Source organism: Chiloscyllium plagiosum, chromosome 1 (assembly GCF_004010195.1).
Source record: "Chiloscyllium plagiosum isolate BGI_BamShark_2017 chromosome 1, ASM401019v2, whole genome shotgun sequence".
Classification (NCBI taxonomy): Eukaryota; Metazoa; Chordata; class Chondrichthyes; order Orectolobiformes; family Hemiscylliidae; genus Chiloscyllium; species Chiloscyllium plagiosum.
This window is the reverse complement of record NC_057710.1, coordinates 76241314-76268328: the sequence shown is the minus strand read 5'-3', so window position 1 is coordinate 76268328 and position 27015 is coordinate 76241314. Positions and strand designations below refer to the sequence as shown.

Genomic DNA, 27015 nt, shown 5'->3' with positions numbered 1-27015 from the left:
TTGCCAGTGAAGACGAAAAGATCATTGCCAACGGTTCTGCAATTTCCTCTCTTGCTTCCCACATAATCCTAGGATATATCCCGTCAGGCCCGGGGGACTTGTCTATCCTCAAGTTGTTCAAAATGTCCAACACATCTTCCTTCCTAACATGTATCTCCTCTAGCTTACCAGTCCGTTTCACACTCTCCTCTTCAACAATACGGTCCCTCTCGTTTGTAAATACTGATGAAAAGTACTCATTCAAGACCTCACTTATCTCTTCCGACTCAATACACAGTCTCCCACTACTGTCCTTGATCGGACCTACCCTCGTTCTCGTCATTCTCATGTTTCTCACATACGCATAAAATGCCTTGGGGTTATCCTTGATCCTATCTGCCAAAGATTTTTCATGCCCTCTCTTAGCTCTCCTAATCCCTTTCTTCAGCTCCCTTCTGGCAATCCTGTATCCCTCCAATGCTTTGTCTGAACCTTGTTTCTGGTGTCCTCCTTGTTTGTCATCCCTCTACCATGTCCTCCTGATGCCTAGAGTTCCACTCTTTCTGTGGAGAGTATTGTTTCTCACGATCAGAAGTTCAAAGTTTGAGAGTTGCTCTCTCTTGCTCTCCCAGTGTCTGGAGATCTTCCCTCCCTTTAAATAACATTGTGGGGTTAATCCTCTGCATTGTTAAAATGCCAGTTGAGCATCTGTTTTAATTAAGAAAGGAGGCTGTCCAGTGTGACAAAAGAAAAATCACAATAGCTAAAATGGGAGGCTTGGCACAAAATCAGCATTAGATGCTAGCTGGCATCACAATTTACCTACTCTATGTTTATGGTATCTGCATGGAAAGCCCCCATTAACTTCCTGATAATGTCTGACATAGACCATCCCTGAAATGCATGAACTGCATTTTGCTACTCAACTGGCACCATGCTTATATACATGGATTTTCAAAAAGCTTTAGATATAATGCTGTTTGGAAGGCTTGATCATAAAATTAAGAGGTAAAAACAATGACTGCAGATGCTGGAAATCAGATTCTGGATCAGTGGTGCTGGAAGAGCACAGAAATTCAGGCAGCATCCGACGAGCAGCAAAATCGACGTTTTGGGCAAAAGCCCTTCATCAGGAATAAAATTAAGACATGTAATAAGTGTCAGAGCATATTAGGAAATTGGTTACTCATTAAAAATGTAGTATTATGTTCTTTTAAGGATCTAATGTATGTAACAGTGGTGTTACAAAGGTGAGTGTTGCGATAAAAGCATAAATGGGGAACAGAGTCCCAAGAATTAGTCACCTAGGACAAATAGTCAGCAGTACTTAATGCAGTCAACTATGGTGAAGGTTAGACCAACCATGATGCAAGACAGAAATTAAACAGAATCGCCCATGAATGAAACATTCATCGTTGGACAAATACCCAGATCACTGATAGATGTGTTGCAAGTAAGAATGGAGAAAGACCTGAATAAAATAAATACCTAAAAAATATGCAGCCAAATGGGGTGGGGTGCAGTGTTGATCAGCAGGTTGGTGCGAATTTTGAGTATTTATTATAAGACTTTATAAGGCTCTTGCATGCCTTGCTGAAGCTGTTGACAAAGGTTAGGAGGTTGGCCTCTAAATGTGCAACCATTTGCCCACTGCACTCCTTTGAGGACAGAATATGCATTAAGGTACAAGACACACTACAATAACTTACCAAGGCACCCTGGAAATTTGCAACCTCCACTATCTAGAAGAACAAGACCAGCAGATGTATGGGAACACCACCACCAGCAAGTTCACTGCCAAGATACACACGCCCAACTTGGAACTATATCACCGTTCCTTCACGTTGCTGAGTCAAAATCCTGGAACTCCCCTCCTAAATGCATTGTGTTCCTATATTCCAAGAATAACAGCAGATCATGAAAGCAGCTCGCCGCTGCCACCTCTTCATCCAGGACAATTAGACATGGCACCAAATGCTGGCCTAGGCAGTGATGCCCTCATTCCATGAATGAATTTGAAAGTACTACAGAAGATTGCATTGCTGGGTCTGAATAGCATATACTAAACTAAGTAGCACCGTTGCATATGTGCCCAGATGCTTGATTAGATGATTATATGTTTGATTTATATTCCTAAGTGGAAATGTGGCAAATGCAATAGGGTGTCATTTGGCATATGGCAGCAAGAAAGCACAGTCCTTGAGAGAGCTGAATCACACTGAAATGCCTTTTGCTGATTTTCAGAATGTAGTCATACAAATTTGAAGTCTCAGGAATAGGCAGAAGTATTTTTTTTACCTTGTGGCTCGTCTTCCTTTTTCAGAATTTCCAACTTCTTCTGTTTTGCTGCCAATAGCTCACGTTTTATCTGACGTGCTTCTTTGCGTAGCTCTTCACTGCATAAAAATAATATTTACATCCACATATCATTTTCTCTGCAATGAAACATGCTGCAAGCAGATGCTTAGGAATTTGGTTATAAATGCAGTTATTAGTAACAGTTAGTACAATGAATTTTTGAAACATTAGCCTGGGTTTTTCAGCAAGAGCATACATCACTGACTTTGCCTCACTGAGAGATCTCGCGATCTCTGTGGCAAAAACATTACCTCTTTTCTGTAAAATTGATTGCAGCCCTGTTTAATTAGGATTCAAGAATGAAGACAGTGATGTCATGAAGCTGTTCAAGGCACCAATCATATTCAACAGTTTTCAGAGACTTAACCCAGAAACAAAATGTAGCCAAATCAAATCACCTCTTTAAATTTTAACACAGAATAAGACAAAGATTGAGATATCACATGGTGTGAAAGTAGAAACTGGAATATATGGAAGAATAATCTTTGAATATATTTTAAGGTAGAAAGGATATTAGAATATAGAACATAGAAAAGTACAGCACAGAACAGGCCCTTAGGCCCACGATGTTGTGCCGAAATTTAATCCTAATGTAAAATATAAAAATTTAACCTATGCACCCCTCAACTCACTGCTATCCATGTGTATGTCCAGCATTTGCTGAAATGTTCTTAATGACTCTGCTTCCACCATCACAGCTGGCAAAACATTCCATGTATTCACAACTCTCTGCGTAAAGAACCTACCTCTGACGTCTCCTTTATACCTCCCTCCTAATATCTTCAAACTATGACTCCTCGTACTAGTCAATCCTGCCCTGGGAAAAGTCTCAGACTATTAACTCTATCTATTCCACTCATTATCTTGTATACCTCAGTCAGATCTCCTCTCTTCCCCCTTCTCTCCTGAGAGAAAAGTCCAAGCTTATTCAACCTTTCTTCATAAGGCAAGCCCTCCAGTCCAGGCAGCATCCTGGTAAACCTTCTTTGCACCCTCTCCAAAGCCTCTGTATCTTTCCTATAGTAGGGTGACCAGAACTGGACACAATATTCCAAGTGTGGTCTCACCAGGGACTTGTAGAGCTGTAGCTAAACCTCGTGGCTCTTAAACTCGATCCCCCTGTTAATGAAAGCCAAAACACCATATGCTTTCTTAACAACTCCATCCAATTGGGTGGCAACTTTGAGGGATCTATGTACCTGCACACCCAGATACCTCTGTTCCTCCACACTGTCAAGAATCCTGTCTTTAATCCTATATTCAGCATTCAAGTTCGACCTTCCAATGCATCACTTCACATTTATCTAGGTTGAACTCCATCTGCCATTTCTCAGCCCAGCTCTGCATCCTGCGTATGTCACGCTGCAGCCTGCAATAGCTCGCAATACTATTACTGACACCTCCAACCTTTGTGTCATCTGAAAATTTACTCACCCAGCCCTCAACCTCCTCATCCAAGTCATTTATAAAAACTACAAACAGCAGAGGCCCAAGAACAGAGCCCTGCGGGACACCACTCAACACTGACCTCCAGGCAGAATGCTTTCCATCTACAACCACTTTCAGCCTTCTGTCAGCCAGCCAATTCTGATTCCAGATAGCCAAATTTCCCTGTATCCCATACATCCTGACTTTATGAATGAGCCTACCATGGGGAACCTTATCAAATGCCTTGCTGAAGTCCACATACACCACATCCACTGCTTGACCTTCGTCGACCTGTCTTGTCACCTCCTCAAAGAACTCAATAAGATTTGTGAGGCATGACCTGTCCCCTACAAAGCCATGCTGACTGCCTTTAATCACACTGTGCTTTGCCAAATTGTCATACTTGATTTACTTGATATTGTTGGACTGTGGCCTCTGGTCTGGGACTGCATCTTTTGTTTATTCACTTGTGGGATGTGGTCATTGCTGGCTGAGCAGCTTTTATTGCCTGTCCCCAGTTACCTTTGAAAAAATGGTAGTGAGTTGCCTTCTTGAACCACAGCAATTCTATTGATGTAGATACTAAACTGTATTGAGAATTCTATTGTTTCTATGAGATCCCCCTCATTCTTTTGAACTACAGCGAATATAATCCTATTCAATGCACCTCTCCAGGTATGTTTGAAGCAGTTCAAGGGATTTTAGTATCTGGTTTTTGTCCTACCTGCTGCATTGGCATATCATATGTGCCTTTTATGAAGATCATATTTGATCTTCACCCCTTATGGTTTATCTGTATTAATTACTGGGCCTCTGCTTCACATATCACTGAATGGCTTTCTCCGAGTCAGGTCTTCTTTGAACTGCAAAATATCTGGCAAGACCATTTCATCTTTTCACTCATCTATAGAGATCATTAATGAATGAAGTCATCAGTGGATCTCTCTGGATGCAGTATTCTTTGGTTAAATCATGTCTGTTCAGGAATTATATTATTTGAGATTGAAATCATTGTCAAAAGCTTTCAATATTGCTTTGGATGTGTTTGTTGCTTCTTCTACCACTTGGTGAGTAATAACATCATTTGCTAGACTTCCAGTTGTGTACCAAAATGCATTTATTTGTTCAGCTTCCGATTTAATATCTACTTTAGAAGCTATTCTACATTTCAATTATTGTTTCTCCAATTTTGGGTTCTATTGGAGCCACCTCAGAAATGAAATCCCTATGGCAACACTAATACCATGGGTTCCTAGTATAATTGCTTAAAAATGTGTTGCTGGAAAGGCTCAGCAGGTCAGGCAGCAGCAAAGGAACAAGAGAATCGACGTTTTGGGCATAAGCCCTTCTTCTTCCTAGTGTAATTGTGTGTTTTACCTTTTGAATTTTTTTTTATTTGCATCGATGACAGTTCTCACATGCTTTGCTACAGTTCCTAAGAGGTTTCCTGCAGCTTTACTAAATGTGACCCATACATTTATGGCTGTAATGGAGGTTTTTGCACCTGTAATGGAATGTCCTGAATGTTTCCACATCAAATCAGTGTTACTCATTTAATACCATAAGACAAAGGAGAAGTAGGCTACATAGCCCATTGAGTCTCCTCTGCCATTCAGTGAGATCACAGTTGTTGTGACAATCCTCAGATTTACTTTCCTGCCTTTTCCCCATAACTCTTGATTACCTTACTGACTAAAAATATATATATCATAGCCCTGAACAACCCAGCCTTGATAGCTATCCAGGGTAAAGAATTCCACAGATTCACAACACTTGGAATAGAAATTCCCAATCATTTTTGTATTAAATGTATGATGCCTTATTTTGAGATTATACACTCTGGTTAAGAATAGGGGGAAAAAAATGACTGCATCTACCCTGTCAAGTCGCCCAAGAAACATGAATGCATCAATAAGGGTCAGGCAGTGTCTATGGACAGAGAGCAAGCTAACGTTCTGAGTCTAGAAGATTCTTCATCAAAGCTGAAGATGCTGTGATTTCCTGCATTTTTTGATTCAGTACAGATTCTAACATCTGCAGTAATTTGCTCCTGTTCACACATTAATAAGCTCTATATTCCAGAGAGCACAGGCCCAACCTACTCAAACCTGTCTTCCTAAGACAGTCCCTTAATACTTGGTATCAACAGAGAGAACTTTCTCTGGACTGAAAAGTGCCCAAACCTGTTTGTTTTAAATAACTGCCTTCACAATTTTCCTGAATCTCAGCTCCTAGAACATGCAAGTTGCTATCTAAATCCTATTGGTTTAGTGTGTCCCCAGCAATGCCTCATGATGTCCTCGTACTATGGCAGTGAATTATCTTTTAAACTCTCACATTTCGGCCTGATTTGTGTAGCCTTTAAATTTCAATGAAGACTTTTGGGAAGACCAAGCTTTAAGTCCATCTCCCATAAAATCCTATTTCTCTGCCACCAATTTCTTACTGGATGGGACTTACTGGATTGAATCAAGTATTACCTCTCGGTCCAGAGCAACAACATTCTTTCAAACTATTGTGATGATGCTGCTTCTTTAACAAGGTTATGTTGTCCTTGGCTTTGTTTTTCCAGAGAGGTTGTAAAAGAAACAGGTTCCAAAAAGTCTAAGTTTGAAGGGTTTTAGGGCCAATTTGATTATTGCTAGCAGATACTGCCTCAGGGAAAAGGCTTTCAAGTTTTAATAAAAGCAAATGTGTACAGTGAAAAGGTAGTGGCCAGTTCTCTCAGCTCAGATTTTCTCTGGTTTGATTTTGATCTGGTTATTCACTGAAAGTAGTCAGGCAGTTGTGAAGCTGTTGGACCTAAAGAAGCAGTTTCATGCTGAACCTCTGTCTCTCTCTGACATCTCTCCTGTAAGACCCTGTGTTTAATTTTTCCATTTGGGCCAAGGAGTGTTTATAGGGATTGTTGTAAGTATTTCAAACAACATCATTAAGTGGGGATAATCTGTTGGGTTTTCAGACAGGTTAAGTTATTCTGTACTCTGTTGTTTCTTGTTTGTCTTTCATTTGGTAAACATGTAAACCAATCCTGTTTTGATTGAAACTAAGTGGCTTGACCAGCTGCATTCCTCCTGGAATGTCTGCATTACACCTGCTTAAAACAACTAGCAAAGTTAGGATCTGGGCTACTTTCTTGCAATGTTTGAGGGGGTCTGGCCTGGTCCACAACACGATTCAGTTACAAACCAAAGCAAAAAACGCAATCTTCCAACTTAATGGTTGCTTTGGAAAAGGGTAGTAAAGACACACCTAAGCAATTGATTTTTTTCTATTATTTACCTGTGAACAACATCGAGACAAATCCAACAGAAACAAAAAAAACCTTAACAAAACAATCACAGTCGAAGTAGTTAAGTCCGAAGCCTGACGAGCACACTGTTTTAGTCCCACTACTCCACCAGTCACAACATAAAATGAAAATACCAACTTGTCAAACAGATATCTATCATAGTTTATCATAACTGTTTATTGAAGAAACATAATTGATAAAACATTTTTATCAAGTTTTGAGAAGATTTGTAGCTCAGGGTGAGGTTATGGATGTAGGTTTGCTTACTAAGCTGGAAGATTCATTTTCAGACGTTTCATCACCATATGAGGCAACATCATCAGTGAGCCTCCAGATGAAGTGCTGGTGGCATGGCCCACTTTCTATTTGTGTGTTTAGGCTTCCTTGGGTTGGTGACGTCATTTCTGGTGGTGATATAATTTCTGGTAGTGATATCATTTCTGGTTCTTTTTCTCAGGAGGTGGTAAATGGGATCAAAGTCAATGTGTTTGTTGATAGAGTCCAGTTATAATGCCATGCTTCTAGGAATTCTCGTACAAGTCTCTGTTTGGCTTGTCTTAGGATGGATGCGTTGTCCCAGTCGAAGTGGTGTCCTTCTTCATCTGTATGTACAGATACTAGTGAGAGTGGGTCACGTCTTTTTGTCAAAATTACAGTGGTGCTGGAAATGCACAGCAGGTCAGGCAGCATCCGAGGAGCAGGAAAATCGACTTTTCGGGCAGGAGCCCTTCATCAGGAATCATTCCTGATGAAGGTTTCCTGCCCAAAACATTGATTCTGCTGCTCCTCGGATGCTGCCTGACCTTCTGTGCTTTTCCAGTTCCACTCTAATCTTGACTCTAATTTTCAGCATCTGTAGTCCTCACTTTCTCCAAGTCTTTTTGTGGCTAGTTAATGTTCATGTATCCTGGTGGCTAGTTTTCTGCCTGTTTGTCCAATGTAATGTTTGACCTACATCTAAAAAAATCTTGATTTATTTTGATAATCTAATAATTATAAATTAAAACTTGTACAATGAAGATGCATTAACAGATTAACATAGTCAAAAATATGGAAATATAACAGTTTACTCCCTTAAATAACCGAAAACAAAAACACACAAACATACACACACTTGAGGAAAAAACGAAAAACGATTTCTCGCTGAAGCAGCTTTTCTAAAAAGAATATTTTCTGACCATTAGGGTTATGATTAGTGTGGGAGAAATGGGTTCAAATTCATGGTTCATTGGCATCAATGGGATAGACTCCACATGAAACGTGCTGAGACCACACTGCTGGTGAATCGCATAACTCGGACTGTAGACAGTGCTTTAAACTAAATACTGGTGGAGTGGGGTTGTTCAGTTGTATGAAAATTAGAGAATCAAAGTTAACGGAGAAGGCAGGAGTGCAGATTAGCATTGAGTCTGATTGTTAACAGAAAATAAAAAAGGAAGAATGTGTGACACATCACACGTCACATCACACAAAGGAATCATACAAAAGTAGGGACATTTGATAATGGAACATAGGACAGTACAGTTCAGGAAAAGGTCCTCCTGGCCACTGTGTCTGTTCATGATGTCAATCTAAACTAATCCCAGCTACCTGCAAATATCCTTATCCCTCTATTCCCTGCCGTTCATGTGTCTATGTGCTTCTTAAACATGGCTATCACCTCTGCCTCTACTGTCTCCCCTGCCAGGGCTTTCTAGTCATGTACTACTGTGTAAAAAAAACCTCACACAGCTCCATTTAACTTTTCCCCTCTCACCTTAAACCTATACTCCCTAGTCTTCTGATCCTGGGGGAAAAATAAAACTCTCTCCACCCTATTTGTGCCTCTCATAATTTTATATATTTCTATTTGCTCACCCTCAGCCTTCAATGCTCCAGCTAAAACAATCCCAAGTTTGTCCAACATCTCCTGAAAGCTAATACACTCTAATCTGGGCAACATCCTGGAAAACCTCTTCTCACCATCTCCAAAGTTTTTACATGCTTCATATACTGTGGTGACACACAACAATCCAAACATGGTCTAAGGTTTTCTACAGTTTCCACATAATTTGCCAACTTTTATACTTAATGCTCTGACTGATGAAGGCAAGCATGCCTTTGTTACCACCTAATCCACATGTATGCCACTTTCAGGGAGCTATGGACTTCCATCCCCTGATCCCTCTGTATATAAATGCTCCTCAACGTCCTGCCATTTACTGTATACTTTCCTCTTGCATTTGATCTCCAAAACTGCATCACCTCACAACTGACAAGATTAAACTCCATCTGCTATTTCTCTGCCTAACTTTCCAACTGGTCTATATCCTACTGAAATCTTTGATAACCTCCCTCATTATCCATAAAGCCACCATTTTTTGTATCATCTGCAAACATACTAATCAGGCCATCTACATTTTCATCCAAATCATCAACTTGATCCTTGCAGAACAATACTGGTCACAGATCTCGAGAAAAACCCAAACTACCATGAGGGATCTTGTCAAATGCTTTAGTGAAATCCATGTAGACAACATCCATTGCCCTATCCTCAATCATCTACATTACTTCCTTGAAAAACTCAATCAAATTTGTGAGATGAGACCTCCCTTGTAAAAAACCAAGCAAACAATCTCAAACAGGGCAATTTTTTTCCCAAATGCAAAAAATTCCGGCCCCTCGAAGTCTTCTCCAATAATATGGTACGGCTTAACATTTTATAATTTCCTCGATTATTCCTGTAGTATTTATAAACAAATTAACAATACAAGCTATTCTCCAATCTTCTGGGACCTCACCTGTGGGTAAAGGAGATACAAAGATTCTCTATCAAGGCTCCAGCAATATCCTCCCTTTCCTCCTTCAGTATCTTGGGATAGATTCCCATCCGGCTGTGGGGACTTATCTACCTTAATGCTTTTCAAGACACCCAGCACCACCACCTTCTTAATATTGATATGCCCAAGAATATCAATAGACCGCTTTCTAATATTACCATTATCCACATCCTCCTCCTTGTGAATGCTAATGTTACTTATTAAGGACCTCACCCACTTCCTCTGGCTCCAAGCATAAATTCCCTCCTTTCTCCTCAAGGGAATCTATCCTTCCACCAACTAACCTCTTTATTCTAAAGTACACATAAAATGCATTGGGATTCTCCTTTATCCTATTTGCGAAGGGCATTTCATGGCCCTTCTAGCCCTTGTAATTCCTTGTTTAAGTTCTTTTCTGCTTCCTTTATACACCTAACAGCCTTGTTTGATTTTAGTTTCCTAAACCTTGCATATGCTTCCTTTTTCTTTTTGACCAATCTTTCAATATCTCTTGTCATCCAATGTTTCCAAATGCATGAAGCATTCAGAATAATTATAATGAGTTAACACTGCAAATCAAGGCAAATGGGTATGATTTGGTAGTGATCACTGATAATGTGCTTGCAGGCCAGATTTGAGAACTGAGTATCCGAGGGTAATCAGTGTTTCTGAAGGATAGGCAGAAGGAAAAGGAGGTGGTGTAGCTTTGTTAGTAAAGGATGAGATCAGTGTAGTGAGAAATGGTATCAGCACTAGAGGTCAAGACGTAGAATCAGTCTGCGTTGAGCTTAGAAATAGCAAAGGAAAGATGGTCCTGGTGAGAGTATTCTATAGGTTCCTAAACAGCAGTCCCACAGTGGGACACAGTACCAGTCTAATAATACTCGGGGCTTGTGAGAAAGGTACAGTAATAATCATTGGTGATTTTAAGATGCATACAGATGCATTGGTGGTCAGCAAGTTGTTGGAGGGAATCCTGAGCGACAGAATGTACATGTATTTGGAAAGGCAAGGACTGATTAGGGATAGTCAACATGGCTTTGTGTGTGGGAAATCATGTCTCACAAACTTGATTGAGTTTTTTGAAGAAGTAACAAAGAATATTGTCGAGGGCAGAGCAGTAGATGTAATCGATATGGATTTCAGTAAGACATTCAACAAGGTTCCCCATGGGAGACTGGTCAGCAAGGTTAGGTCTCACAGAATACAGGGAGAACTGGCCATTTGGATACAGAACTGGCTCAAAGGTGGGAAACAGAGGGTGGTGGTGTAGGGTTGTTTTTCAGACTGGATGCCTGTGATCAGTAGAGTGCCACAAGGATCGGTGCTGGGTCCGCTACTTTTCGTCATTTCTATAAATGAGAGGTATAGTCAGTAAGTTTGCAGGTGACACTAAAATTGGAGGTGTAGTGGACAGTGAAAAAGGTTATTTCAGATTACAACAGGATCTTGATCAGGTGGGCTAGTGGGATGAGAAGTGACAGATGGCACTTAATTTAGATAAATGCAGGGAAAGCAAATATTAGCAGGACTTATATACTTAATTGTAAGGTCCTAGGGAATGTTGCTGAACAAAGAGACCTTGGAGTGCAGGTTCTTATATTCTTGAAAATGGAGTCGCAGGTAGATAGGATAGGTGAAGAAGGCGTTTGCTATGCTTTCCTTTATTGTACCACCCTCTGCGAGAAAAAATTGCCCCTTAGGTCTCTTTTATATCTTTCCCCTCTCACCCTAAACCAATGCCCCCCCCCAGGGAAAAGACTTTATCTATTTATCCTATCCATGCCCCTCATAATTTTGTAAACCTCTATAAGGTCACCCCTCAGCTTCCGAGGAAAACAGCCCCAACCTCGCCGAAAGCTTAAATCCTCCAACCCTGAGTGTAGGAGTTGGGTGGTCATGTTGCAGCTGTACAGGACATTGCTTAGGCAGCTTTTGGAGTGTTGTGTGCAGTTCTGGTCTCCTTTGTATCGGAAGGATGTTGTGAAGCTTGAGAGGGTTTGGAGGAGATTTGCAGGGAAGTCGTCAGGGTTGGAGGATTTAAGCTTTCGGCGAGGTTGGGGCTGTTTTCCTCGGAAGCTGAGGGGTGACCTTATAGAGGTTTACAAAATTATGAGGGGCATGGATAGGATAAATAGATAAAGTCTTTTCCGGGGGGGGCATTGGTTTAGGGTGAGAGGGGAAATATAAAAAAGAGACCTAAGGGGCAATTTTTTCTCGCAGAGGGTGGTACATTTATGGAATGTGCTGCCAGAGGAAGTGGTGGAGGCTGGTACAAATGCAACATTTAAGAGGCATTTGGATGGGTATATGAATAGGAAGGGTTTCGAGGGGTATGGGCCGACTGCTGGCAGGTGGGACTAGATTGGGTTGGGATATCTGATCGACATGGACAGGTTGGACCGAAGGGTCTGTTTCCATGCTGTACATCTCTATGACTCTAGATAGGCATTTTTAATTGGTATGGTGTCGAAGGGTTATGGAGAACAGGCAAGCAAGTGGAGTTGAGACTGAGATAACAAGGATAACCAGGACACCAATGTCAGGCTCCTACTTATCGACTACAGTTCTGCTTTCAACACTATAATCCCCACCACACTAATCTCAAAAAACCCAGACCTTGGTCTCAGCTCTGCCCTCTGCAACTGGATCCTCAGCTTTCTGACCCATGGACCACAATCAGTGAAGACCACAACAGCACTTTCTCAACAATAATAATCAATATTGTCACCCTGCAAGGATGCATTCTTAATTCCCATTGTACTCCCTGTACACCCATGACTGTATTGCCAAACTCTATACGAACGCCAAATACAAGATGGCTGATGACACCACTGTGTAGGATGGATATCAAACAACGATGAGTCAGAATGCAGGAAGGAGATAGAGTGCTTGGCTTCGTGCAAGGATAACAACCTCTCTCAATGTCAGCACAACAAAAGTACTTCAGGTAGAAAGGTAGAGGACATGCCCCTATCTACATCAACGGAGCTGAGGTGGAGAGGGTCAACAGTGTTAAGTTCCTGGTAGTGACGATAACAGACATTCTGCCCTGGCGCTCCCACGTAGATGCGATGGTCAAGGAGGCACAACAATGCATCTTCATCCCCAGGTGGCTTGTGAGATTCGGCATGTCCATAAGGATCCTCACTAACTTTTATAGCTGCACAACAGAAAGCATTCTATCAGGATGCATAATGACCTGATACTGTAACAGCTCTGTCTAGACTCGTAAGAAACTACAGAAGGTTGAGTGCACAGCCCAGATCATTATGGAAGCCAACCTGCCATCAGGACTCCATTTACACTTCTCATTGCCATAGAAAAGTTGCCAACATGGGATTTGAATCCCACTATTGAAGATAGTGAAATTTGAGTTCATTAAAGATATGGATTAAAAAGCTAGCCTAATAGTGACTATGTATAACCACCTAGTTCAATAAAGTCATGCAGCATGAAAACGAACCCTTCAGTCCAACCAGTACACACCGACCATGTTCCCAAACTAAAGTAGTCCCACCTACTTACACTTGGCCCATATCCCTCTAAATCTTTCCTATTCATGCACTTATCCAAATGTCTCTTAAACATCATAACTATACCTGCATCTATCACTTTCTCTAGCAGTTCATTCCACACATTAGCCACAGTGTAAAAAAAAGTTGCCCCCATGTCCTTTTTAAATCTATCTCCCCTCATCTTAAAAATATGGCTCCCTAGTTTTCAACTGTCCCACCCTAGGGAAAAGACCCTTGTTATTCACCTTATCTATGCCCCTCATGATTTTATAAACCTCAGTAAGGTCACCGCTCAACCCCCGATGCTCCAGTGATAAACGTTCCAGTCTTTCCAGTCTATTTTTGTATCTCAAACGCACATTAGTAACTGGTCAACACTTAGAAAATAATATGACCATAAGAGATAGGAGCAGAAATTGGGCTATTTGGAACATTGAGTCCGCAGTCCTGGCTGAAAGTTTCTCAACCCCATTCTCCCCGTAACCTTTGATCTCTTTGACAATCAAGAACCCATCTATCTCTGTCTTAAAATACTCAATGACCTGGCTTCCACTGCCTTTTGTGGCAATAAATTCCATAGATGCACCACTCTCCAGCTGAAGAAGCTTCTCATCTCTGTTCTAAAGGGTCTTCCTTTTACCCTTAAGGTGTGCCCTCGGGTTCTAGTCTCTCCTGCTAATGGAAACATCTTCCCAACGTTCACTCTGCCCAGGCCGTTCTGAACTCTAAGTTTCAATTAAATGTCCCCCTCATCCTTCTGAGTTCCATCAAGTATAGACCCAAAGTCTTCAAATGTTCCTCAGATGTTAAGCCTTTCAATCCTGGGATCATTCTTGTGAACCTACTCTGGACCCACTCAAGAGCCAGTACATCCTTCCAGACGTATGGAGCCCAAAATTGTTCTCAATACTCTAAATGTGGTCTGATCAGAGTCTTATAAAGCCTGAGGAGTACATCCCCGCTTTGATATTCTAGTCCTCTAAAATAGATGTCAACATTATATTTGCCTTCCTAACTACTGACTCAACCTGCAAGTTAACCTTAAGAGAATCCTGGACCACAACTCTCAAGTCTCTTTGAACTTCAGTTTTCTGAACTTTCTCCCCATTTAGAAAATAGTCTTCTATTTCCGAAAGACCTATCTTCTGTTCATGTTAGTACCTTACCTCTATCACCATAAGCCCTTACCTTACTCAGCAGCCTCCTGTGCGGCATCTTGTCAAAGGCGTCCTGGAAGTCCAAGTAGGTAATACTCATTGGCTCTCCTTGGTCTAACCTGCACATTACCACCTCAAAGAATTCTACAGATTTGTCAGACATGACTTCTGCTTGATGAAATCATGCTGACTTTGCCCTATTTTACCATGAAATTCTCAGTTCAGAAGCCTTCTCCTTCACAATGGACTCCAAGATCTTACCAACGGCCAAGGTCAGGCTAATCAGCCTGTAATTTCCAATCATTTGCCTTATAAGATAGTGCTACAGGTGAGGAACTGGGTAGGAATCTGCTTTTTCTTAAATCAAACTAACCTTTCTGTAGCCTAAACAGAATAATCCAGTTTAGGCACTAAATTAATGGAGAACTCTGGCTCCTTCAATTTGGCTCAAATGCAAGATTTCCAACATGAGTTGGGCTTTCCTTTTCACCTGGGCCCGTTTCTCTGGACCTAAGCAGTAAAAATGTTGTTTTTATAGGGCAGGATTTTCCTACATCCATATCATATATGGCTATGGTTGTACACTGGGATATTTCTATACAGGCTCCTTTAAATTTGATGAATCTCCATGTTAATTCTTTTCATTCTACTGTTTCTAAATATGAATTATTTGGAGGTACCAGCGTTGGACTGGGGTGGACAAAGTTAAAAATCACATAACACCTGGTTATAGTCCAACAGGTTTATTGGAAGTACCAGCTTTTGGAGCGCAGCTACCTGAAGGAGCAGCGCTCTGAAAACTAGTGCTTCCAAATAAACCTGTTTGACAATAATCTGGTGTTGTGTGATTTTTAAGTCTCGATATGAAAGCATGGTGTCTAACCTCCTTAACAGTTCAGTGTTAGTGAACCAGATAATAGTTGGTTCAATTTGGGAATTGTCTAGGCCTCCTTCGGTCTCATTCTCATTATCACCTTTAGCTTCCACCTGAAGGTGTTCTTGCACTACCTTTCAGCTCCTGTGAACTGAGACAGATACATAGTCTTAATACAGTTGACTTTCTCTTCAATCCTAAAACCTTTTCTTTTATTAGTTTCAGATTAGCTCTTATCTCGTATTCATAAACTAATTCAAAATTTCCAATATCAGTGGACTCACTTTGAACTGCATGAGGCAAATAAAGGAAATTCTAATCATTTATTCAAATCATGAGGATATTCATGACAATATGTCTTGATCATTTTGAGGGTTTGATGGAACCTCCTTTAAGCTCCTTGAGCCTGAGAGTGGGATGCTGAAGATTCTGCGTTATCCCAGACTGCTCATAACTTCTCAAACTTTTACACATAAAACTCGACATGACTAGATGTCCCTTGGCAATGCATAGCAAGTGAACAGGATTTGATTCCTGACCACAAGTTATCAACAACAGTTCTTGAGGGAATGGCCTTCGGAAACCAAGTAGTCACATCCATAAAAGTAAATATATACAGATGTCCTGCTTTTGTTTCCAGTAAGTATTCCACATGACCTATTAACATCCGACTAAATTGTTGTTCAAAAGTAGTTTATGAATTAATAGTGCCCATTTTATAAAACTTTGGTCCTTTTGGATACCCACATGTCCTGCCGTATGAGTTTTGCTATCCTTAAAATTTATGGAAAATATTCGAACAATACTGTTATCTGATGAACTACCACTCACTCTGATGCAACTCTGTGAGGAGGTCTCCACTTCCTTAATATAATCCCACTTTTCATATAGTAGCTTTCTATAACTCCCTTGGCTTCAACTTCAGCCTTGAGCTGACTGGGCTATTTAATTTTGGATCAATTGGCTGAGCCTGGATCAAAGAAGACTTAAAGAATTCCATTTGATTATTCAAAACCTCAAGGTTAGTTCCGATAAGCACATATATATCTATGGTGCCAATTTGTCCTCTGACAATGGAATTCGTTTAGCCATTTGTTGGACAATAATATATGCTGGAAAAATCTAGCCATTTGTTGGACAATAATATATGCTGGAAAAATTCCTGAAATCCTTTTCTTTAACTGCCCTGACTCTTTGAGCTCATTTGACCCTTTCAAAACTACTGGGAAAGCTACTAGCTTCATTACTGCTGAATCGTTGCCTGGGAATAGATCAACTCAGTCTAGAAATAAATTATGAACAACAGTTAAAATGTCTGGAACAGAAATTGTATCATGGGATGTAGTGCACATGATACAAAGGTATAGGTGCATGCACATTGTTAATATTGTTTATGAAAACTCAGACATTCACGTTACTATGCGTTGGAAATGTCATGCCTTACATTGACATAAGAGTTTGGGTGGCTCTTGTATCTCCAACTATCGGTTTACATGCCCCATTTAAGGAATGAGGAGTCAATTTTCCTTTTAACAAGAATTCCCTTCAACTATTAGGTACCTTGTTAACTTTCCCTGCACTCACAGTAGTGTTTATGTTTGATTTCGTAGCTGCTGTCAGAGTTACAACTTTGTTGTACCCTCAGTCACAACTTCTTTCTCAGTATTTTTTGTGTACCAATAAATTCCATGGAATTACTTTGCAACTTACAGCAATCCACACAAAGGTGTCCAACCTTGGTCTTTGCCAGCAAACTCTTTTCAGTTGCTATACAGTGTATATTTGGATCATTATTTATATTGTTTATTCCATCTTCAAAAATTGGTGGTCAAGGCGAATCATGAGTTTAACTACCATGTAAGGTGACTATAGAAGTTACAAACATGGAACTAAGTAGCCTGTGGCTGCTACAGAAGATATTGCTATGCAATACTCTTTATCTGCATGGAGGTAGGAAAGCCATGTGTTAATAGTCACTACTCCATGACATCTGATAAGGATTTATAACAGATGGAAATAATTGCAAAATGAACAGTATCCTTCATGCTTTTTCTTAACCCACGCTTCATGCTCTTTATGGAAAAACATTAAATAAAAAAAAAGCCAGTTCTGTTTATAGTCAAATAACAATAGTTCTGTTGTCAATGAGGTCATTGAACATTCCATGAAAACCAGACACTGTCAAATTTGGATGTCAAACATGTATTATACACTTAGCTATGCTTGTATTAATCTCTACATGTTTAAATGATTTCAGGACAGCATGTAGAGATTTGTACACCTGACAATATGGTCTTCTGACTATAATTCAAGAAGATAATATAAACTGTTCTGCACATGATCACAGACGAGTTTCTCTCATTTATAAAGCACATTCTTACTGCTTGTAGTTTTGAAATTATAGCTTCTTTAACTGTCCATTTGTTTTAGTTCAGAAGATATGTAGTGATAATTTCATATTGAATCTGTACCAGCTGAGTGCAATGCCTAATGAATAAAGGTATCTTCTAAATATATCTTTAATTAAATTAATATGCACCATATAAACCAAAGCAGAGTTTGAGTATAGTGAACACGTCCTACCTGAAATGAATCACAAAATCTCTGGTTTAGCATTCCTCTGATTCTTTGTCTAATTGATTAACACTAAATGCAAATAGCTGAGACTCTAGCATTGATCAATGCGGTACTCTATTGGGTAAAAACAAGGACTGCAGATGCTGGAAACCAGAGTCTAGATTAGAGTGGTGCTGGAAAAGCACAGCAGGTCAGGCAGCATCCGAGGAGCAGGAAAATCAACGTTGCGGGCAAAAGACGTTAATCAGGAATAGTTCAGTGGTACTCTTAATCATGACCTAGTTGCCCGAGAATATCTGTCTCCACGCCAACTGTATGTTTGCTATACATTAACAAATCCTCTAAACATATTAATATATTACACCAAACTTCATGCTTCCTTACCTTGACTATTAATCCTATACATGGCACCTTACTAAATGCCTTATGGAAATCCAGATAGATCACATCTACTAGTTCCCTTAATCTAATCGAGTAGCTACATCCCTATAAAACTACATGAAATTTGTTAAACCTGATATCCCTTTCATAAAATCGCTGACTTTGCCTGATCGTAATGTATTTTAAAAAAAATCACAATAAGTCTTCTAGAATAAGATTCCAGCACTTTGTTGATGACTGATGCCAGGCTAACTGACCTATACTCTCCTCTTTCCTTTCTCACTTCTTTCATGAAAAGTGGTGTTACATTTGCCAACTTTCAATTTGTTGGGATAGTTGCAGGATCTAAAATCATGGACAGAGCGCCCACAATCCCTGCTTTTTAAAAAAAATATTCATGGGATAAAGGACAGTTGACAGTGATTACATTATTACTGTCAGACTGGCTTTTAATTTCAGATATTTACTGAATTCAAATTTCACCATCTGCCTTGGTGGGATTTGAGTACATCTCCCCTGAACATTAGTATTGTTTTGAAGAAGTCAAATTGCATTCAAATCTCTCCATAGATGTTGCCAAACCTGCATGTTCTCCAGCATGTTATGTTTGTTTCTCCAGAACTCTGGATTACTAGTCTAGTGACATTACCACTATGCCATTACATCCCTTTGCTTTCGCTTTTAGAACACCTGGATGCAAAATAACCAGGTCCTGGGAATTTGGCAGATTTTAATTTCTTTATTTCTCCACTACTTTTTCTCTGGTGATGTTAATTTTCTCACTCATTGCAGGTTCCCCCCTATTTGTAGTGTGCAACTTGTGCCTTCGACTATAATGTCAGACACAAAGAACAGAATCTTTTTGGGGCCAGAATGCCTTCAGCTATGGGCAAAAATTTGGCAGAATTGCACAACTCTGGTGAGACCTATATCAACATCAAGAACAATGCTGAAGCAAGTTCAGGTCATTGAGGCAAGATCCTCGCTAGGGACTGGAGAACTCCATATTAAGGGCCTGTCAACGACTTTAATAAGTGCTCATTTCACCTCAATAATATGCAGCTTTCCAGTCTATTGCTAATCATGAGCAAACTAGACGCCTAGAATTCTTGACACGGAAAGCAGAATGAGTACCTGGTGACTTCAATATGTTGCCTGTCCCAAAGAACTTCCCCACTGGTACCAGGCAGGATCATGGGCACCAGCCATTCTTACCTCATGACCATGGACTTTAGCATCCACCATATGCCAGCCTCAGAGAACCACATCTGCAATCCACTTGCAGTACACTTTTGCAGTTAAATGCTTCACCTTGGGGTATTTTAATGCTGGAGCTCAGCTCATGGATTGGACCAGCTGCATCTCTGGCATGATCTTTGGCTGTCATAGTGTTCACTTACAGCCTACATGGTTGCTCAAAGCATTCCTGCCGTGCCTTTTCTTCTCAACCAAGGATATCAAGCTCATAGTAATGCAGTGTCATTTAGCACAATTATAAAGCCAAGAAGCTTTTAATGGTTGTAAGCAGTTCTTAGTCAAGGGGGTTAGCCTTCTGTCAGTATTAAGTCAAGGGCAGCCTCTGTTAGAGTTCAGAGACTTGGACACAGTTAGCTGCTCAGAGCAGGCAGAGTCAGGATCCTCTTCTTAGATGCAGTAAGAAGCTGAATATCAGGCAGGCCAGCACCTATTTTGACTTTTTCTGCCCTATTGTATACAATTTTCATGGATGTGTGTGTGAGGGGAGAAGAATGTGAGTGAAGTAGATGTTACTTCAGAGAGAGAACAGGTAGCACAAAGGCAAGCAGGGCTGTAGTGCCAGGGGTTGGGTGGGTGACAGCAAATATGAGAAAATGCTACTGACAATAGTAAGAGTGGTAGATCATGAGACTTGTTGGGAGGCAAATATAGTTGCATAGAGACAGAGGTATTGGGGAGAAACTGATGGCTCTTAGACTACAACAGCAAAGCAGGTAATGTACCTTTTCCTGCAATGCTAAGAGTTGAGACAACACATCTGGGTGGCAACCTTGGACCAAGCTGGCATGGTCTGGTGTCATAGAGTAATAGAGATGTACAGCATGGAAACAGACCCTTCGGTCCAACCCGTCCACGCCAACCAGATATCCCAATCTAGTCCCACCTGCCAGCACCCGGCCCATATCCCTCCAAACCCTTCCTATTCATATACCTATCCAAATGCCTCTTAAATGTTGCATTGTACCAGCCTCCACCACTTCCTCTGGCAGCTCATTCCATACACATACCAGCCTCTGCGCGAAAACGTTGCTCCTTAGGTCTCTTTTATATCTTTCTCTCTTACCCTAAACCTATGCTCTCTCGTTCTGGACTCCCCCACCCCAGGGAAAAGACTTTGTCTATTTATTCTATCCATGCCCTTCATGATTTTGTAAACCTCTATCAGGTCACCCCTCAACCTCCGATGCTCCTGGAAAAACAGCCCCAGCCTGTACAGCCTCTCACTATAGCTCAAATCCTCCAACCCTGGCAACAAACATTCTTGTAAATCTTTTCTGAACCCTTTAAAATTTCACATCTTTCTGATAGGAAGGAGACCAGATTTGCATGCAATATTCCATAAGGGGCCTAACCAATGTCCTGTACAGCCGCAACATGATCTCCCAACTCCTGTAATCAATACTCTGACCAATAAAAGAAAGCATACCAAACGCCTTCTTCACTATCCTATCTACCTGCGACTCCACTTTCAAGGAGCTATGAACCTGCACTCCAAGGTCTCTTTGTTCACCAACACTCCCTAGGACCTTATCATTAAGTGTATAAGTCCTGCTAAGATTTGCTTTCCCAAAATGCAGCACCCCGCACTTATCTGAATTAAACTCCATCTGCCACTTCTCAGCCCACTGGCCCATCTGACCAAGATCCTGTTGTATTCTGAGGTAACTCTCTTCGCTGTCCACTACACCTCCAATTTTGGTGTCATCTGCAAACTTACTAACTGTACCTCTTATACTCGCATCCAAATCATTTATGTAAATGACAAAAAGTAGAGGACCCTGCACCGATCCTTGTGGCACTCCACTGGTCACAGGCCTCCAGTCTGAAAAACAACCCTCCACCACCACCCGCTGTCTTCTACCTTCGAGTCAGTTCTGTATCCAAATGGTCAGTTCTCCCTGTATTCCGTGAGATCTAACCTTGCGAACCAGTCTCCCATGGGGAACCTTGTCGAGCGCCTTACTGAAACCCATATAGATCACATCAACCGCTCTGCCCTCGACAATCATCTTTGTTACTTCTTCAAAAAACTCAATCAAGTTTGTGAGACATGATTTCCCATGCACAAAGCCATGTTGACTATCCCTAATCAGCATTGGTAGCACATGTGGTGCTGTATTTTGGTACGGCAAACCAGGGGAAGGACTTAAGACACTTAATGGCAAAGTCTTGGGGAGTGTTGCCGAACAAAGACTTTGGAGTGCGGATTCATAATTCCTTAAAAGTGAAATCGCAAGTAGACAGGGCAGTGAAGGCGACATTTGATGTGCTTGCCTTTATTAGTCAGTGCATTAAGTATAGGAGTTGGGAGGTTATGTTGTAGATGTACGGGACATTGGTTAGGCCACTTTTGGAATACTGCATTCAATTCTGGTCTCCTTGCTATAGAAAAGATGTTGTTGAACTTGAAAGGATTCAGAAAAGATTTACAAGGATGTTGCCAGGGTTAGAGGGTTTGAGCTATAGGGAGAGGCTGAATAGGCTGGGGCTACTTTCCCTGGAGCATCAGAGGCTGAGGGTGTCCTTCTAAGGGTTTATAAAATCATGAGGGGCATGGATAGAATAAATTATCAAGGTCTTTTCACCAAGATAGAGAAGTCCAAAACTAGAGGGCATAGGTTTAAATTGAGAGGGGAAAGATTTAAAAAGGACCTGAGGGGCAACATTTTCATACAAAGGGTGGTACATATATAGTACGGAATGAACTGCCTGAGGAAGTGATGCAGGCTAATACAATTACAACATTTAAAAGGCACCTGTATGGGAAGGGTTGAGAGGGATATGGCAAAACAGACTTGATAAATTTAGGATGTTAGGTTGGCATGGGTAAGTTGGAACAAACATAGAACATAACAGCCCAGTACAGGCCCTTTGGCCCTCAATGTTGCGCTGCCCTGTCATACTAATCTGAAGCCCATCCCACCTACACTATTCCATGTACGTCCATTTGCCTGTCCAATGACGACTTAAATGCACTTAAACTTGGCGAATCTCCTACTGATGCAGGCAAAGCATTCCATACCCTTACTACTCTCTGAGTAAAGAAACTACCTCTGACATCTGTCTTATACCTATCTCCCCTCAGTTGTGTCCCCTCTTGTCTGCCATCCCCATACTTGGAAAAAGGCTCTCCCTGTCCACCCTATCTAACCCTCTGATTATCTTGTATGTCTCTATTAAGTCATCTCTCAACCTTCTTCTCTCTAACGAGAACAGCCTCAAGGCCCTCAGCCTTTCCACATAAGACATTCCTTCCATACCAGGCAACATCCTAGTAAATCTCCTCTGCACCCTTTCCAAAGCTTCCACATCCTTCTTATAATGTGGTGACCAGAACTGTACACAATACTCCAAGTGTGGCCGTACCAGAGCTTTGTACAGCTGCAGCATAACCTCCTGGCCCCAGAACTCAATCCCTCTATTAATAAAGGGCAAAACACTGTGTGCCTTCTTAACAACCCTGTCAATCTGGGTGGCAACTTTCAGGGATCTGTGTACATGGACACCGAGATCTCTCTGCTCATCTGCACTCCCAAGAATCTTACCATTAGTCCAGTACTTTGCATTCTGATTACTCCGGCCAAAGTGTATCACCTCACACTTGTCCACATTAAACTCCATTTGCCACCTCTCAGCCCAGCTCTGCATCCTATATCTCTCTGCAACCTACTGCATCCTTCGTCACTATCCACAACTCCACCGACCTTAGTGTCGCCTGCAAATTTACTAACCCACCCTTCTAAGCCCTCATCCAGGTCATTTATAAAAATGACAAACAGCAGTGGACCCAACACTGACCCTTGCAGTATGCCGCTAGTAACTGGACACCAAGATGAACATGTTCCATCAACTACAACCCTCTGTTTTCTTTCAGAAAGTCAATTACTAATCCAAATTGCTATGTCTCCCACAATCCCATTTCTCCGCATTTTGTATAATAGCCTACTGTGGGGAACCTTATCGAATGCCTTGCTGAAATCTATATACACTATATCAACCGGTTTACTCTCATCTACCTATTTGGTCACTTTGTCAAAAAACTCAATGAGATTCGTTAGGAATGACCTACGCTTCACAAAACAATGCTGACTGTCCTTGATCAGATTATTCTTTTCTAGATGGTTATAAATTCTAACTCTTATAACCTTTTCCAACACTTTACCAACAACTGAAGTGAGACTCACTGGTCTGTAATTACCAGGGTTGTCTCTACTACCATTTTTGAACAAAGGAACCACATTTGCTTTCCTTCAATCCTCAGGCACTATTCCTGTAGACAATGATGATTTGAAGATCAATGCCAAAGGCTCGGCAATCTCTTCCCTTGCTTTCCAGAGGATCCTAGGATAGATCCCATCCAGCCCAGGGGACTTGTCTATTTTCACACTCTGCAGTATTTCTAATACCTCTTCCTTGTGAACCTCAATCTCTTCCAGTCTAGATGCAAATATCTCTGTATCTTCCTCGCCAACATTTTCATTTTCTATAGTCTGTTTCTGTGCTGTATGACTATTGTGGTAGCGTGACATGAGCTCAAAACTTTGTCTGATGAAATTGACTGAAACTTAAAGTTGATCCTCTAAAGTCTGAAGAACATTGTCAGGAATATTGAGATCATCAGCATAAGATGGTGTATATATTAGTAGATTTTAGTATTCTTAACTCTTCAGACTCCAAAACAAGAAGCAGCTCGAGGGTCTATTGTTCTAATCAGTGAATAAATAGATCGCTTAAGTTTTGATAAAATGTTTTTAATAGTTTCATTTACGGATGGGTATAATCTCAGAATAAAGAGTTGCTGTTCCAAAACAGAGTCAGAGAAATTTCTTCTGAGGGTAGTGAATTTGTGGAACTTCTAATCTGGGAAATGGTAGGTAAGTGGAGTTGAGGGTTAGCAGATCAATAACAATCTAACTAAATAGCAGAGCACATTTGATGGGCTGAATGACCTGCCTCTGTTTCAATGTCTTGTGGTTTTATGACCGAAAAAAAAATTGACAATATTCATGGTCTGTCACTTTTCCACTTTTAGCAGCTGGTCACTGCCACCAAATAGCCATCATGACGAGTGTTTATGCCCATTTACAGCCAACAGTTCTATGCATTAGATATTGTTTCTTTACAACACTGACATTTTACAAGGTGACAATACCACAGGTCTAGAGTCTGACATCAGTGTTTGTTGATGCTACTGTACATTACACATACTGACTACATGAACTCCATTACACAGACTTACTCAAGTTGAGGTGGGTACCATTATGCCAGAATTCACATCTCATGATATCTTGTAATTGTACTGAATCTAAAACCCTGTCTGGTCTAACAAAGTGTGATAACAAAGTGTTCTATTGGCAAATAAATGGTAGTAAGGAGGAGAGTTAGATCAAGTGGAGTGAAATGCAGACATATGCTGTACTTGGACAGAAGATATTTTTACGTACAGTATTAAGACATCATGAATCATAGAACCACAGAATCCTTAGTGTGGAGGTAAGCCAGTCAGCCTATCGAGGCCACATTGACCACCACCACCACCCCTCAAACAGCATCCCACTCAGATCCTGAATAGGAGGGGTTGAGAGGGATATGGGCCAAATGCTGGCAAATGGAACCAGATTTATATAGGATATCTAGTTGGCACAGGCGAGCTGGATGGAACGGTCTGTTTCGTGCTGTATATTTTTATGACTCTATAATCCCCTACCATATCTCCATAACCCTGCCTTTTCCATGGGTAATCCAGCAGGACTGGGCAACTTAGCATGGCCAATCCTCTTAGCCCACACATCTTTGGGCTGTGGGAGGAAACCAGGGCCTCCAGAGGAAACCTATGCAGACCCAAAGGGAATGTTCAAACTCCATGCAGACAGTCACCTGAAGGTAGAATTGAACCTGGGTCCCCTGAGCTATGAGGGAGTACTGCTCCCTTCCATAAAGGAAGGAAACACTTAAGGTATTGTCACAGAAGTAGTAGTTGAGAAACAAGGTGGGCTAACAATTGACAAAGTTGTACTGGAAAGACTGGTTTAGTTAAAGTCACAGAGTCGTAGAGATGTACAGCATGGAAACAAACAATTTGGCATATTACCAAAGGTCTTGAAGGAAGTGAAAGGAAGTTTAGATCAGAGTGGTGCTGGAAAAGCACAGCCCTTCATCAAGGGCTTTTGCCCGAAATGTCGATTTTCCTGCTCCTCGGATGCTGCCTGACCTGCTGTGCTTTTCCAGCACCACTCTGATCTAAACTCTGGTTTCCAGCATCTGCAGTCCTCACTTTTGCCCGGAAGTGAAAGGAAGCCTGTCTGATTATCATGATTTGGAGATGCTGGTGTTGGACTGGGTGGACAAAGTTAAAAATCACACAACACCAGGTTATAGTCTAACAGGGGTTTATTTGGAAGCCCTGGCTTTCGGAGCATTGCTCCTTCATCAGGTTGTTGTGGAGTTTGAGATAGTAAGACACAGAATTTATAGCAGAAGTTTACAGTGTGATGCAACGGAAATTATATATTGAAAAAGACCTGGATTGTTTGTTAAGTCTCTCATCTTTTAGAATAACCATATTGGTTTCAGTTCTTTCATATGTAAATCCCAGAATGTTTTTTTAAAGTTACATTCTCAAGTGAACTTTAACAACAGGTGCTATGTCAGCCCAGATAATGCATCGAAGGTGTGAGGTGCCCTGTGTCCCAATGTTCAGACTGATTCTATTTCTAAAAAAGGGATTTACAGACTCTTACACGGATTCATGCAATTTTGAAGCAAAATAAAATGTCATTCTGCAAGTACAAATTTACCTCACAAACTTGTGTGTGTGTGTGTGGGGGGGGGGGGGGGGGTACGAGTGTCTGCGAGAATGTGTGTGTAAAGGACTATATGTCTGTGAGAGGGTGCGTGTGTGGGTGTGTACGTATGAAACGTTATCGCACTGCAAACTTTTGCTATAAATTCTGTGTCAGACAATCTCATACTCCACAACTACCTGATGAAGGAGCAGAGGTCTGAAAGCTAGTGCATCCAAATAAACCTGTTGGATTATAATCTAGTGTTGTGTGATTTTTTTTTGTAAATATATTTATTAGCAATTTTTTTTAACTTTACAAACATAAAATTATTGAAAAAAATCAATAACAAATACCAATATAATAAAAAGAAAAAAAATCACAAATTACAATACAACGACCGCAATTTCCCCCCCGACGTGATCGACGATGCCCTCCACCGCATCTCTTCCACTTCCCGATCCTCCGCCCTTGAACCCCGCCCCTCCAACCGCCACCAGGACAGAACCCCACTGGTCCTCACCTACCACCCCACTAACCTCCATGTACAGCGCATCATCCGCCGCCATTTCCGCCACCACCAAACGGACCCCACCACCAAGGATATATCTCCC

General features: G+C 41.1%; 1 protein-coding gene across 2 annotated transcripts in view; it reads right to left on the bottom strand.

Annotated features, from left to right (window-relative positions):
• cwc27 (CWC27 spliceosome associated cyclophilin) overlaps positions 1 to 27015 on the bottom strand; it is a 273662-nt gene that overhangs the window by 102728 nt on the left and 143919 nt on the right. For both annotated transcript variants that reach the window (XM_043689551.1, XM_043689542.1), the window contains exon 11: positions 2278 to 2375. In XM_043689551.1, coding sequence (XP_043545486.1) covers positions 2278 to 2375 — 98 coding nt within the window. The remainder of the gene's footprint in view (positions 1 to 2277; positions 2376 to 27015) is intronic.